Source organism: Etheostoma cragini, chromosome 3 (assembly GCF_013103735.1).
Source record: "Etheostoma cragini isolate CJK2018 chromosome 3, CSU_Ecrag_1.0, whole genome shotgun sequence".
Taxonomy (NCBI): Eukaryota; Metazoa; Chordata; class Actinopteri; order Perciformes; family Percidae; genus Etheostoma; species Etheostoma cragini.
In genome coordinates, this window is record NC_048409.1 from 12,799,729 (window position 1) to 12,816,595 (window position 16,867).

At 41.4% G+C, this 16,867-nt stretch overlaps 1 protein-coding gene and 1 long non-coding RNA gene across 2 annotated transcripts in view; one reads left to right on the plus strand and one right to left on the minus strand.

The window, feature by feature from the left end:
- LOC117942540 overlaps positions 1-6,765 on the plus strand; it is a 20,729-nt gene extending 13,964 nt beyond the window's left edge. Inside the window, exons 2-3 of the long non-coding RNA XR_004656149.1 lie at positions 3,430-3,434; positions 6,634-6,765. This is a non-coding gene — a long non-coding RNA (uncharacterized LOC117942540). The remainder of the gene's footprint in view (positions 1-3,429; positions 3,435-6,633) is intronic.
- Positions 1-11,194, minus strand: part of dock10 (dedicator of cytokinesis 10) — a 64,433-nt gene extending 53,239 nt beyond the window's left edge. The window contains exon 1 of the mRNA XM_034868042.1: positions 10,897-11,194. Within this exon, the coding sequence (XP_034723933.1) occupies positions 10,897-11,004 (108 nt within the window). The 5' untranslated portion in view covers positions 11,005-11,194. The remainder of the gene's footprint in view (positions 1-10,896) is intronic.
- Between the last annotated feature and the right edge of the window lie 5,673 nt (positions 11,195-16,867).

A 16,867-nucleotide genomic window follows, 5' to 3' on the forward strand; every position in this document is an offset into this window, starting at 1 on the left:
CCCCAAGCTCCTTGGCTGCCATTTGAGGCACTCACAATTGATGTACGCACACAGAAAGATACAAAGGCAGACATACACGTACAGTGAGCTAGTGCAGACCCGTAGAAAGGCTTCAAATCCAAAACAGAAATCCTACAGACTCCTGCCCGCTAATATGAGCATCCACAAGCATGACAGACAATCCTGGATCTGAGTATTCTTCCTTTCCCTTCACCTTAACTCCCTTCACTTATTGAGTGTTTTGGGCTCGGGGCCATTGGGCCTGTGGGACACATGTCAGAGAGGAAACACTCTCTTTGTCAGTCAGTTGGAATAGCCGTAAGTGGAACTGGCATCTTTAAGTCAAATCTATCTTCACTCCTGCAACTTGGCAGAAAAAACTGCGATACACCTTTAAAAGCCCTAATACCTGAGAAAGGTATAAGCTAGGACTGGGCCTGAAATTAAACCTGAATTACTTGGACAACATTAAATGCAAAAGTGCATTATTTATACACTGGTGAGATGTCATTGGTCTTTGTAGCCATTGTAAGTAATTTTACACACATGTATTAAAAATTGCAATTCAAGTTCAGATTCCTAACATCAGAAATTTAATAAACTCAGTGAATTGTCCAGCCATTAGATAAGAAGTGTCAAAAATAATGTGCCAGGAAGTCACCATTGAAGAATACATATTTCAATCAAACGTTTCACCAACAGCCAGTTATCTTCTGCCATGGCCAGTTATGCCAGCTATTTGTTCTTGTGCGCTGCTACTCAAGAGACACATTACTATCTGAAAGTGAAAACTATTTGTTTTATTTCTAACAGGGGCCCAGGCTCTGCAGACATAATATTGTGTGTGCATGCATGTGGGTGCTTTTTTTTCTTTGTGTGTATGTGTGGATGGATGTGGGTAACTGAAGTGGTTGCTGCTGGTGAAATAGTATTAATGGCTGCTTGATTCTATCTCTTTTAGATTTATTTTCTTACACCAGGGCCAAGAGGACATCCACGGTCAAACAGGATTATTGGCTGGTCAGACGGAATGATCAAAGCCAGCAGGGGTCAGTTAGACAGGCAGAGGAGAAAGAGACAAAAAGATCCTAAGAGGATTCCACCATATAACAAAAAACACAGTTCGCTTTTAAGATTTATAGACTTTGAGGATGGCTTGTGCAAATGGTGGATACCATACTTTATCCTAACATCCTTGCTTGTCTGATCCTGTCCAGCCAGTAAAGACAGTTAATGAGGGAAAGTCCACATCACGTATGACTGCCACACAGTGTATGAGTATGTGTGTGTGTGTGTGTGTGATAGTGTGTGTGTGCGCAGATACAACAGGGCAAGGGCAGCAGGGCACCGGGGTCGGACGGTAATGGCAGTAGCATATTCAGGCCTCCTACTCTGGAATGCAGAGTGAGGGAGAGACACAACACTGCAATTCACTCGCGGAGAGTCTGAACTATTCTTAGTCCAGTATGTGAAGTAGTCCCCCCCTTTCCTCACCCCTCCTCACCATCCCTGGGGGTCCTGAAAAGAGTTTGGATGTACAAATTGACGTGGTGTCTATTAAGGTACGGGGCAGGATGGTGAAACTGGATGGAGAGCTTTAGAGAAAGAGGGGATAAAAGTTAAGCTCTAGTGAGGCAAAGCCCAGTCAGCTGAGTCTGAATGGAGCAGTTCACTGGCTGTGAAGCCTCTCCAAAGAGCCTATTGTAAACGTACATTGGCACAATGCATGGAGCCCCGGGGACCTCTCTTTTTTTTTTCTTTCTCTCTTTCTTTCCTTCTCTCTCTCTCCTCCTCTCATGTGACCTCTCACAAACACTGGCATTAAAGACAGAGAAATACTTTCTCTCTCTATCCACTTTTCCTACCTAGACTAAACAGACTTTTTGTCTTCTAATACAATTCAACAACTGGCAGTGTGACACTACGAGGTTACATATTGAGAAAAAAAACGAATATCCTACGTTTACACCCAGCACACACACACTAGTGAGATCACTGCACAGCCTCACGCAGAGTTCAAACAGTGGGGGAATTCAGCAAGAGACACTAGTGACAGGCTCAGATTCGTTTTTTCATGTGCTTGCTCTGCTTTTATTTCTCTGTCCTTTCTGAATGAGTCATTGAGAAGATGGGGACAGACGCACACCAAGGCCTGGCAGTGCACGGTCCTACTGTTATCGGGCAAACACGGCTGAGTCGTCTGCAGCTCAGTCATAACAAATGTCAAAGAGCTATTCATCTGCTCTAATCCCTTTCTCTTTTCTCCTGTCTGCATGTATACACACACACACACACACACACACACACCGGTGACACCAGAAGCATTCACTCAACATGACAAGGAGTGAGAACTGAGGAGCTGGGTGAATGTAATCCAGTTGATTTTGAGAGAGAATGAGCGAGTTGAAAGGAAGTGTAGGCAATTACGGAATCTGTGTAGAGATAGAAAAGGCAAAGAAGAAGAAAAAAGGCAGAGAGGGAGCAGAGCAAAGGGAGGCAGAAAGCAAGAAGTGAATTATAGGAGTAAGGGAACACTGGAGGGGGAGACATGGTGAGGAGAGGCTTGATGGGAGGAAGAGAATAACTGTCACCCTGCTGATGAAATATGTGAAGTGATATGAACACACATTTAGGTTGCACCGCATGACGAAGGCTCCCCGAACTGCACAGCTTCTCAGAAGAGATGCATGCAGAGTTGTTCAGAGACTCAAAATGTATGGTGTGAGAAAAGGAGACAGGGCTAGCATGACATCCTGTCCCACATTATCAGATCTTGTACAAACACAATCTAAGTGGTGACATTTTCACAAGTTTGGTTTGACACATCCAGTATAGAGTGTATGATGTGATGTACGCCCAAACCCAAGATGGAGAGGGGAAACAAAATGTGAGGTGTGTGACTCATCACATGCATCATCTACAATAGGTCACGAAGCTGTGCACCCAAGAGCTGACACAGATGTGAAATGTCATAGTGCCATGTCTCAGTGCTAATTAAGCTATAGTATAATAAAGGTTTCCCCTGGGGAATTGTCTGGCAAAGAAGGGGGGGAGTGGGGGGCATCATGCCTCTTATTTTGTGACCTGGCCTAAAAAGGGACAACACCCACACTCAAAATACAGCATTTGTTGTGGGAAATCAGCTCAATTTACCTGACTTTTATGTCACAAAAATTTAAAATGCGTTATATTTATTGGATGTATAATGACGCTAGCGGACGTGGTCTTTATTCTTGGTGAGGTGGCTCACCTCCACTATAAACCCTGATAATTATTCAGTGTTCAGTGCTACTTTGTTAGTTCCATTGTGATGTCGAAGGACAAAAGCTCCTTTCCTCATTCTTCTTGGCAGGAGAGTCTCTTTTTTTCAGTTTAATTTATACAACCAAGACTATGGTATGATTTTCAAAAGCCCAACTTCTGGAAGAGAATACGTTTATTGGCAGGCAAGGAGATGATGCCTCTGTTGATTTGTAAAGCAGCTTCATATGCAACTATATGGACTAAAACATATGAATATCTCAGCATGTGTAATTTCTTAAATGACCCATGAAAATGAAAATGTTTAACATTAATATGAGTTCCCCCAGCCTGCCTAAGGTCACCCAACTGAGCCCTGGGTATCTTGCTCTGCCTTTGAGAAAAGGAAAGCTCAGCTGAGCTGATCTGGAATCTTGCCCCTTATGAGGTCATAAAGGGGCAAGGTTACCTCCCCTATCTCCACTTTGACCACCCATGAGAGAGAGACATCATGGCTTTGAAACGGGCAAAGTGGCAAGGTTGGTCCAGACCACACCCCCAGCCTCCACCTTACACGAGTGTCCATAGGGACCTGAAAAGTTGCTAGCATGCAAACTTATGAATATAGCACAAAAATACTCACAATCATGTACACTAAAACATTAGTAATACGAGACAACCTGTCATGTGCAAATACTGTACATATATTATACATACCGACACCTGTTTATCAGGCAGGTGTCCATATACATTGGACACCTGCCTGATAAACCTTTGATTAGACAAAAAAACTCCCACACAGGACATAGTGTTCACAGGAGGACAAGTTATCTGCAGTGCAGCCTCATTGCAATCTCGTGTGGGGGATGAGACAAATCTACCGAATCTATCATCCCCTTCGCGCCCTTCCACCCTCATTTTCTTCTTGGTTTTCCCCTCTTTACAATCTAGCTCTCTTCAAATGATACAGCAATACTAGTGATGTCTGACCCAATTATAGACTTGATCCTGTCTCCAGCTCCACTCCTGTCCTACCTTGCCCTGTCCAGATGTAATAAGAGGCATGTGACAGAAAGGTCAGGATGAATCAATCAATTTTATATGTCACATGAAATCATACGCGGTGCAATTCCAGTGAAATGTTATCATCACCATCCAGGATCAGTGCAGATCTGCTGTCAGACTGGACCTCATGCAAGCAATGATCTCACAAGAGAAGAGAAAGATAGATAAATAAAAAATATAACACAGTAGATGATGTGTCCAGAAAGCAGTTGAAGGAGGCGGGTTAGAGAAACAGTTAAAGCAATAAGTCTATTTTAAGCCTATAATGTATAGAGTACATATTACGACCTATATGTACATGTATTTATAATCTACATAAACATATAAGCATATGCTATAAGCAGCAACACAAAACAGCTTAATTCAATTTTAACTTAATAACTTGGGAGCGTGAGAGCAGAGGAGCCGTAGCTCAGATGAACTAAGATATACTAGAAGGGAAAAAGTAAAGATATGCGAGGAGCGCTTCCTGTTAGAATTCCATCTTAATTGACCCTTCTCTGTTGCCGCGGTAACAGAAGCACAGCTCCTGGAGACTAGGCTAATTACTGGTAATCTAACTGGTTTCTCTCCTCTGGGACAGTTGATTTTCAGCATTATCAGTTTGACTAAGTCGCATGAGATGGCCATATTAGTCGGTGTTACATGTTGCCCGCTAGCGTGACAGCTATCTTCTTGAAGCAGGGCAGCAGCACACTGTGGTCAAATCAAGATAAAACAACGCTGCAAACCATCCATGCTACAAACCACCAATGCTACAAACCATCCATGCTACAAACCCCTATTCATGCTACAATACTACTTTTTTTTTCTTAGAACAACCACATGCACCACAACGACACACATACAGATACACATACAGACAGACATATTAGGCTGATATACATGTATGGCAGGTCAGCAGTAGTGCACAACGCATCCCAGGCAGTCGACATGATGTGCCATGAGGAGAGAGCGTAGTCAGACTGACAGCATGTGCCCCCAATGACTACATGCACCAGCAACACATCACATCACTGGGGCATGCTGGGTAGGGAGGTGCCCCCCACCAACAAAATGACTACTCCACACTGCCTGACATTTCAGCTCCAGACAGACAGACATGCCCAGTAGTGGTATTTTACTAGAAGAACAGACACCTACAAACAGAACATGACTTGTATAAGCCCAGAAGACACAGCAATTAAGGCTGATGTGTATAGATTAATAGAAAGCAGAGAAAATGATACTAATGTAATGAGACAAGCCAATAACCACCCTATGCCCATAGAGTAGAGAGGAAAGGAGACACTTAGCAAATCTACAGAAATTTCCCATTCCTTCCTTTCAGAATCAGACAAATATGTAAAAAAAAATTAGTTTTTACTTGCAAGGAATTTGAATAGGTGTATTTGGTGCATATATTTAACATATCAAAACGGGAACAAACAATAAGTGTAAATTGAGATGACTTACATAACAAATAAAGATAAATCATGCAAGTGAGGGAAACATAAAAAAGACAAGTTAAAGGGGAGTCAATGAAATATTAACACCACTAAGCTTTGGGTCATATATAAAACATGTATGAAAAAATACAGGAAGAAAAAGAAACGCTGCAGTGTGAGTGTGCTTTCTACTGTATGTGTGTTCACTTTTTAGTGTTAAGGCGAAAGAACACACACTGCTCTCTGGCGAGGAGAGCTTGCACATGAGCATGGAGGTGAACCGCATTGGTAAAAGACCAAATGGTTTTACATGTTTAAGCCCAGTAACTCAAAGTCACATTTACTTTACATCAGCGTCAGCCAGTTTCCAAAGCACCACGGAGTGGTTTAGTTTCACCTTCCCGGCAGTTCTAAAAGCAGACATTGCTGACAGAATTATTAGAATGATCTAACTATCTAACTAACAGAATTATCTAAACTGAACTTAATTATGGCTCAGCCTTTTTTATTTATTTTTATTTTGGGGGGGGGGGGGGCTTTTCCACCTTTAATCGATAGGACATCTGGGTGAGAGAGAGGCATGCAGGGAACTGTCACAGGTCACACTCAAACCCTGGACCTCTGCATTGAGGTATAAGCCTCAAAGTTTATGTGTGCCTGCTATAAACACTGATCCAACCCCGCCACATGCCTCAGCCTTTAGGCAGTTCATACATTAATTGTAACAAACTTCTGCACAAATGTCTGATATGATAAAATGAGGAAGTCATGACATTTAATACCATAAAGATCAACTTTACTGTGACACCCTAATGTTCTGCAAAAATGCTTTACTGACTACTATTCAACACCACAACTCTACATAACTCAGATTGTGACCATATTTCACACATGTTCAGAGTGAATTGGTGACACTAATCTTGGGTGCCCACCTTCAAACTGTGGTGATTGTACAGATCTCCGGTGCTGTCGGGTTGAAGAAGTTGTGTCAAGAATCCATGTTTTGCCAAAACATACACTTAATACCTTCTTTTAAATACTTTCAGTCTTGGCTTCATGCATTACACGAGTCTGGACAGACATGGATGTAAAATCTAACTTTGACTGGTTGGCGGCCATAGCCAGTACAATTAATATATATATATATATATATATATATATATATATATATATATATATATATATATATATATATATATATATATATATATATATATATTGCGGAGACCTGAAATGGCCAATGGCAGTAAACAGTCGGCAATGCTTAGCAGCAGCACTGTAGACAATCCTAAATTGATTTGTAGCTATTAATCTGAATCAGGGAAACAAATGGTAAAATGATTGCAGACATTTGATACCTTTACATTATGGGATTACAGGTTCAGCTCTATGACTGGATGACAGTCACTGGTTTGTAACTAAATGGAAAATTCCCAATAAATGCCTGGAGCCCAAAATTGTGCACCAAAAATAGTCAATATGTGATCAAGCATGAAGCTAGTACCATAAGGGCACCAAGGATGCCAAGTGCAAGATGTGGCATTAGCTGGCGCCACAGGAAAGACACGACACTGATAATATAACATAAAACATTGGGATACTGTGTGGAAAATGCATGAGCAATGCATTTGGCCTTGAGGAACGAGTGAAGGTGACTGCATACAAGCAACGCTGTGCTACTGGGCAAATAAACTCTGAGCTACAGTAGGACGCCAGGGTCGGTATGTTGGCCCCAATCTGGCTGTGTGGTTAGTGTGGCTGGCATCCTCGAGGCATGGTATGACATGTGGTTGATCCCAGCAGGCAGCCAGAGTCACAACAAGAATGGCACTTGTGTCTACACTGCTATGCTGCTCACTTTAGCTCAGAATCATATTAAACACTCACTCTCTGGTGCCAATAATGAGCAGTAATGAGTCTGAAATAGTGTTCATTTTGTTGGTAATGTGTACACTGTACAAACTGTAATGTACACTTTAGACATGACTGATACAAATCCGGCTTCATTATCTTATATATTTAACATAATTTTGATATTTCAGTGTAGTTTTACATCTAATTCAATGTTTTTTGTTGTTGTTGTTGTCCAGCAGCTCAGAGCCAGACAGAGGCCAGAAAAGATGTAATGGAAAAGATCTCATGGTCACTGGAGCAACAAACTGTGGCTTTAAAAAAAAAAAAACCAACCACCATTACATCCTTCATTCTTGTATCTATTTACCCGTCCATGCTCTCTGCATATTTGGGGATGGGTGGGCTGACCACTATAAGAAACAGTGAAGTAGTCAGAAAGCAGTGATTGCTTTTCCAGAGCACTTCATCAGAGGAAAATGCAGCATGCACCAGGGGGATTTACCAGGTATCACATACGCTATACTCACGAACACACACACACACACACACACACACACACGTCAGACACTGATCTAACCTGAGGACCCATACAGAGCAGCAGAAGGGTAAGAAACACATAGGAAGACAATGTCAGAAGCAACTCAAATATAAAAAGTCTGAAACGTGGAAGTCATGGGGCGATTTGGGGGGTGAAATTAAGTGAATAAGAAAAAACTGGCTATTAAAAAAAAGGAAAAGAAAGAGCGTTAGAGAGAGAGAGAGAGAAAGAGGGTCGCGCTTCATTAAATGTTATGCCATAGGGCCTGATTCTGCTGACCTGGTTTCTTTCACCAACAAGGGCCATGTAATAACACACTGACAAAAACATCCACACACGTGCACACAACGCCTATGGACTTGGACTAAACCTGTTCACACACACATGGACTCTACTATCTATCTACTATACCATACTCTCTCTATCACTCTCTCTCCACATTCATACATCATTACATCGAAAGCCTTCAAATAATTTATGGATATATTCTATCTTTAGAAACATGGGCTTTTTCAACATATATGAAGGAGCAGAAACTAACCAGTCAGTCTTTGCACATTCTGACGTAAATCAAGGGACAAGTCATTGTTTCCATGTCAGTTGTCACCTTCAGCACCTTTTGTCAGCAAAACAACGTCAAACCTTTTGTTATGAATGGGTTAGGTGTTCTGGTAAATAGCTTTTTATCCATATGTCCGCCCCTAATTGAGCATGTATTTAACCCACCAAATGTTTTATGTTTTTTAACATACAGAGCCAAGAGAATTATCAATCCTAAATTATTCAGTCACTTTTGAAGCAAAACCCATGAGCATTGGTGCAGAACTGCTAGCTGCAGCAATACATCTGGAGCATCAGACTTTGTAGAGTTGCCTTCTCTGCATACACAACCCAACTTCCACATGTCCCACACCTAAATACACCTTTAGCACAGCAAAATGTTTACTCGTCATGGCAGGAAAATCAGTGGTGTGACTAATAACATGCACAATACCAGGACCCTAAAACTGAAGCAGATAAATGAAATTAAGCCATAGTTATTATATTTTTGGAACCTGTGCGTTTTCTACTGTTACAAGTCAAAATGCCTTCTATGAAGACAGCTCAATTCGTGGATTGTAGACCACAAAGAAATGGGGGCTTTAATGTCTTGATAAGCATAATTGCTTATGCTTAATACGACGTGGTTATAATGGAGGGACATCAGGCAACGCAAGTCGTTCATGTTTTCTGGCTGTACATGTTCTCACTCAATGACTATGTCTCACCATTTATCTCCTGTATATCTCTCACTTCCTTTTGGTTTTTGAACTAGTCATTTTCTTTGCTTAAAACCCACAGACTCAATGTGTGACTTCAGCTGCAGTGCTTTAGGCAAGGCAATGTGTTATTTCTGCAGTGCAATGCCAGTGTCAGTGTCCTAAACAATACCAACACAAGGTGACCCACCAGTCAATGTCTACATCCAATAAAGGGAATCAATGTTCTGGTGTACTCTACATTGCAACATGCATACTGACTGTAAACTTGTACTCTTATGACTCATGCTATTGTACTTTGCTCTTTAGCTGACCCCCTTTTAGTAGTAACATCTGGCTGCTCGTGGAAAATGTGTATTTTCCAGTGAAAAAGCAAAGTTTCAATCATTCAATTATTTTCCATTTTAATCCTGTCGTCTGCTTTGCACCCCAGTGATATTACATTTTCCCTCTTTATTCCGATCAATTGTCACTGTGCTCTTTTAAGCATGTGTCCCACTGACACACTAACACCAGAGTGAAGAGAATGCAGAGAACAGCAGCAAAGAGACTCGAGTGGAGTGACCTTTCTCTATGCTAATCTCTACAGCATGGACACACACACACACACACACACACACACACACACACACACACACAAAAAACGTGAGGTAGAGGATTTGTCCTCTGCCAAATGAATCAAAAGGGCATCATCAAAACACAAATCCTTCTCCTTGTGTGTGTGTGTGTGTTTGTGCGTTTGCATGCGTGCGTGTGGCTGTTTTTTTCCTAGACTACCCCTCCTCCCACTATCTTATGTGTCAATCAGAGCCTCTCATTAGAAAGGGTGACACACCCACGGAGCATACATTTCACAACTCGCGACATTAAATAGCCAGATGATAGAATTGGTCGTAAATCAAGCCCGGAGGTCGAATTCATCTCCCTCTCTTTCCCTTCTCTGTTCCTCCCTCCATGTTTCTGTGCACAGCTGGGCAGATGTAAAAAACCGCTGCCTGTCATGCCGCATCCCACTATCCTACTACCAAGCCATTTACTGCATTTCATTCACTCCAGCCCGCCACACTGAAATAAACTCCAACCCACATGGGAATACGATAGGCTCTTAGATTTAATAGGCACTATTGCCAGCCAATACGCGCGTTCAATAGTGGAAAGAAATGTGGCGATTGTTGCACCTACTGAGCCTTATCCATTTAAACGTATTGAATTGTCCCCCCTGCAGGATCAATAGACAGAGGCTGAACAGCGGTGCCGCACTGTGATGCCTGTGCTTTTCCTCAGTAAAAACAGATGCAACATGAATGCCAATGATGTCAGATCTATCTCTCCAATGCCAGAGCTCCGGTGCAGTGGTGCGGTTTGAGGCTGGAGCAGAGATGAGACCGATCCACTTCCAGATGTAGAGCATTGGTAGCGAAGCTCAGAGCTGTGAAAGCTTCGGGCCCACAGGTGGTGATAGCTACATGTTTCACTACCTCCATGTTTTTACAAACCATTCGGGTCTACTCACCGTCACTGCGGTGTGTCTGACTGCGTTGCACGCCGTCTGCCGTATCTCCGCCGCCGTCCCCGGTTTCAGCAGGTTCTTGGTGAATCTCCGGGTCGATTCGGCTGCCATCTCCTCATCTGAGCAGTCACCGAACCCAATTCAGCCTGGTAATTTCTGCAACAGTCAGACCGACCTGGCCCTCGCTTCTAACGTGAGCCCACAGAGCTGTGTTTACGCACCCTTTTGGCTTTCCATACACACATACGCACGCACGCCGCTCACTCCACACACGCAGAGCGCGGAGTGCAGAGAGGATGCCTGTGCGCCGAAATTGATGTCAATGTAAATCTAAAATACTACTTCCGGTTGTGACTTTCGAATTAAAACATCCTTTGCGAACCCGAGCGAGATGCATACTTCACTGAGAGTTTTGCATTTATTTTGAAGGCTAAAAACATCCAATGCACTGGGTTATAATCTTGGTAATAGCACTGTGCTAATACAGTTGTTTTTTTTTACAATTTTACATGTGAAAAGAAACCATTTTCACACTAGGCTACTGCAACTGAATTTTAATTTCAATTACTCCTGATGAATGTGTGTTTTAGATATTCTTTTTAACACATAGCCTGCCGAATTTGCACCCACGTGGTCTGCAGCCTGGTCCATTCAGGAGCCTAGCAGTTTAAGTGCTAACATTGATTTGACCAGGGGTATTTGAGCCTATACAGTAGGCTTACTGTACCATGCATCTCTATGAGAGCTCTGAAATGTCAACTACTCATCAGCAGTCCAGTCACGACCAAGATGCATGGAGCAGTTTTACAGTAGCTTAGAAGATGTGAAGACACAGGGGCCAACAGCGACCCACGGCGGGACGAAATAGTTAACACATTTTGAAATGGCATCATCACACTGAGAAGGCTGCAATACAGAGAGGTCAACGACCTGGGCTGCTGCAGGGATGTTAGTTTGTTTAACAGCATCCGTTTGCACCTGACATGTGACATGAGTTTATAAATGAAGATGTTGCTCAATAGAATCACAAAACACAACGCTTTCAGATCATACACAAATGCCAGTCAATAACTAAAGACCACAGGGCATTCATTAGACATTATCTACACCGATAACACAGTGTCCTGGGCATGTCGTTACAGAAAAAAATGTTTATTTTATAAAGTGGAAAAGAAAAACTCCCACACAGTGTCTAACTCGCAAATAATAAAGTTTGAATCATTGGCAACTACCATCTTCATGCAAAATGAACATATAGTAAACACATTTTGCAATTAAAACTAAAAATATGTCACAACGTGTACAGTGACTATCTTGTACACTGCAATAGTGCAATACAATATTACAGTAAATGTCTGTACCGAAGCCTATATTAGATATTTACAACACCCTAGCCCAACTGCAAAATGCCAAAGAACAAATTGAACAAAAAAAAAATGCACATGATAGTACCCAAAAATATTATGAAACTGCAAAATCAAAGATTACTAAAGATTTACAGTTTTCTACCTCAGCATCACATCTCTGAACTGGCACATATGCTCTGCAATTGGTTTGATCACCTGAATAGAAACATGTACAATTTTGTCTCGTTTTGTGTGCAAACAATGACAACTGTGTGGTTGTGTTGAACTTGTTTGCATCACAATGTGTTTTAGCTAGTGAGAATGTGTTGAGGGTTTTGCCAAAAAAGTGATTGATTCAACAAATGGATTTATTTGGTTCAGGATTAGTTTTTAAGATTTAATATTTTAACAAGTCAGAAAAAAATATATAGAATAAAGACCTTACTAAAAGCATGGCTTAGGATATGGGGATAAATATTGTGTTGAACTTTAAAAAAAAAAAAAAAAAATGCAGTAGCACTCTGCCTCCCTCTTGTGTACATATGCAATACTGCATAAGGTGAGAAGACACGTTGCGTGGTCTGTTCACCCCACACGTTATCTTTAAGGGTCTCGTGACATGGTGCCCTTTGGATGCTTTTATACAGGCCTTACTGGTCTCCTAATACCAAATCTGAAGACTTTTTTATACAGGCCTTACTGGTCTCCTAATACCATATCTGAAAACGTTTTTGTACAGGCCTTACTGGTCTCCTAATACCATATCTGAAAACCTTTTTATACAGGCCTTACTGGTCTCCTAATACCATATCTGAAAACTTTTTTATACAGGCCTTACTGGTCTCCTAATACCATATCTGAAAATTTTTTTATACAGGCCTTACTGGTCTCCTAATACCATATCTGAAAACTTTTTTATACAGGCCTTACTGGTCTCCTAATACCATATCTGAAGTCTCTTTTATACAGACCTTACTGTTCTCCTAATAACATATCTGAAGTTTCTTTTATACAGACCTTACTGGTCTCCTAATAACATATCTGAAGTCTCTTTCACAAAATTCAGCCTTGGTGCAGAACTACAGCCACTAGAACCAGTCCCACACTGAGCCTTCCTTAGGACTGTAGCTTTTGAGGGGGGGGGGGGGGGGACTTTGTGCATTTGAAAGCCATGATGTTTCTCTCTCATGGGTGGTCCAAATGCTCTGGATGGGCAAAGCAGAGAAAGGGGGAAAGCACCTTGCCCCTTTATGACCTCATCAGGGGCAAGATTCAATTTTGGCCCATCTGAGCTTTCATTTTCTCAAAGGCAGAGGAGGATACCCAGGGCTCTGTTTACACCTATTTCCATTTCGAGCCACTGAGGGACCGTATGCAGGCTGGGGGTACTCATATTTATGTTTAAAAAAAACTCAGTGACCTTTTATACATTCATGACCCCACGTCACAAAACACTTTTATTGAATTTGACAAAGATAGGTTAAGTTGCATTTGTTGGATTTTTTAGGTATCCACTGTTGAGATTTCTACCGCAATATATGGACTTTGTGGTGCCCATTAAGCCCACATTAAAACAATATTTAAAACGTCATAAAAATGGTTAAAAATAAAAACTAAAACAAAAAAGATACACAAATATCCCAAAACAAGCTATTTGTGATTTAATTAAAAAAAAAAAATTGTGTTGTAGCCGCCATCTCTTCCTCGTCTTCAATTATTCCCTCAAAAGAGCGAAACAGCGGCCCTGTTGGATGTAGTGGCTCGTCGTGTGGTCAAAGGTGAAATTGCAGTTTTACAGTTCAGACAAGTCTACTGGCAGCAGGGTGCAGTTGAAATGTGTAGCTATCAATCAGAAAGGCCCACTTTCATGGCATGACACACGATGTGAATGAATAGTTATCTGAGGACAAAAACAACTCTTAGCTAATTAAACTGTGAAGCCAGTAATACTAACTATACTACTATAAAAATAAAATAAAGTTAACGACCTCATTTAAGCTAAAATAAGTGACAACGTATTTTTTTCAGTTCTGCTAATATACTATCACCTAACGTCACCGTGGTTTCTGGTTTTGTTAGCGTTAGCGAACGCTCGTCAGTTAGCTAGCTAGCTATTAATGATGGAAAGAAGAGACAACCAACAAATAAACTATTGCTGCAACAAGTGCAGTTGGACATGGCCTTCATAATTCACCTCCATGAAAGAAAGTAGCAAGATGAGACTTCAGCGACAAATAAGGTGAGTCAGATAACGTTACGCCACCTGCCTGTCCGTCTCTCTCTTTCTCTGGTTAAATAGCTGCTTGGCTGTCTGTGATTTTCAACTTGCTGCGTGCTTCTTGATGTTATGGAGGTTACCTTCTTCATGGTATGACCATAGACTGTATATTATTAATAGTATATTAATTATTAACTAATACAGTCTATGAGTATGACACAAGTCAGCAGGTTAGGTGCTTGAAGGGCTTTGAATAACTTTACCCAGTTAAGCTTTGTTGGTTGGCTAGTCACCTGTTGACTGTATGTGATTTGATAATGGCTTTTCAAGCAGCGCTGTAACGTTATAGAGTCATTAGCTTTAATGGTTTGCTGTTTTTGAAGGCCAAGACATAGCTATGTGACTGAGTAAATCATGTGTGGGATACTTACACAACTAATCTTTGTGTACCTGTGTCAGAGTTGTTCTACAGTATATCATTTTGTATGTTAAGATAATACTAGTAAGGTGTTTAAGTCATGTATCTAGTATGATATGTGTATTCTTTTTAACTTCATTATATATCCCATCCTGCAGTTTACTAATTGCATGTTATGTGGTTTGTTCTGTTACACCACCACGTACTCTGAATTTGTTCACTTTGTTGGTAAAATGACAATATTATTTAATAATTCTCATACTTAATTTCTCAGACTTCTGAATCACTCCGCGGTTGAAAGTAGCTCTCAGTTTCAAAGTGGATGTAACTGGTCCTTTGGTCCCTGACACAGACTGGACCCTTGGGCACATGTTTCTAAAAGTACACCCTTGTCCTATTTACTTATGTAGCCCCCACCCACCCTTGAAAGTCATGACATTGTCATGATGGTGTCTTCTTTGTTGTGAAATCTTCAAAAGGATGTTCTTCATAAACTGAATCCTTTAAAGCTGCAACAATTAATGTTAATCTTAGTGATTGACAGTTCCTTTAGACGCCCCCCCTGGGGTCACATATTTATCTTACCTATTGGAAGATACATAATGGTGTTCAGCAGAAAATCTCAACTTTCCCGTTCTAAAATCTTATGCAGCGCACAATTAGAGAGGCATTTTTATTAATTCCGCAGGAGTTGGTCTCCCCCATCTGTCACTGCCGTTCCTTTGTACTCGGAAATTGGGAACTTCCCACGAGGAAAGACGCAAAGAAACGTTACGTTAGTTGATTCAGTTCAGTTTAAGTGTAATTCTAAAGATTGCAGTTTGTGGTGTTAAACTGTGTCATGTTATACTGTGAGGTGTCTTCAATTTGTTCTCCATCCCATTTACACTCACCTACAGGATTATTAGGAACACCATACTAATACTGTGTTTGACCCCCTTTCGCCTTCAGAACTGCCTTAATTCTACGTGGCATTGACTCAACAAGGTGCTGAAAGCATTCTTTAGAAACGTTGGCCCATATTGTTAGGATAGCATCTTGCAGTTGAGATTTGTGGGATACACATCCAGGGTCCAAAGCTCCTGTTCCACCACATCCCAAAGATGCTCTATTGGGTTGAGATCTGGTGACTGTGGGGGCCATTTGATTACAGTGAACTCATTGTCATGTTCAAGAAGCCAATTTGAAATGATTCGAGCTTTGTGACATTATCCTGCTGGAAGTAGCCATCAGAGGATGGGTACATGGTGGCCATAAAGGGATGGACATGGTTAGAAACAATGCTCAGGTAGGCTGTGGCATTTAAACGATGCCCAATTGGTACTAAGGGGCCTAAAGTGTGCCAAGAAAACATCCCCCACACCATTACACCACCACCACCAGCATGCACAGTGGTAACAAGGCATGATGGATCCATGTTCTCATTCTGATGAATATCAGAGGCCGCACAAACTCTGGAGCAGGGGTTAAGTGTCTTGCTCAGGGACACATTGGTTGAGGTATTGCGGTGGGAATTGAACCCTGATTTCCCACACCAAAGGCATGTGTCATATCCACTCCGCCATCATCGCATTAGGCCTATAACCTTCATGAAGGTAGAAATTATTGCAAGACTGTTAGACTTTAGGTAGGTGCAACTAATAAAATGGTCATATCAAATGTGCCCTCTGGGTGGCAGTAACACATCAGGCATTACCTAAGATGAGCCTGTGCATCTGAGCAGAACAAACCATTGATGAACCACGCATGATATGTTGTGTGTAACACAAAAAAATAAATCTTACAATGAGTTAACAATGAAGGCTTTGGGAAATCATAACTTTTACTGGTCATACCAATGAAGCCATCTGGATAAGATGTAAATACATTCTGTACCCATATTAGTTAAATGCTAAATGCTCACTGGCCACTTTAAGTAAGGCAAGGCAGCTTTATTTGTATAGCACATTTCAGCAACAGGGCAATTCAAAGTGCTTTACACAAAATCATTAA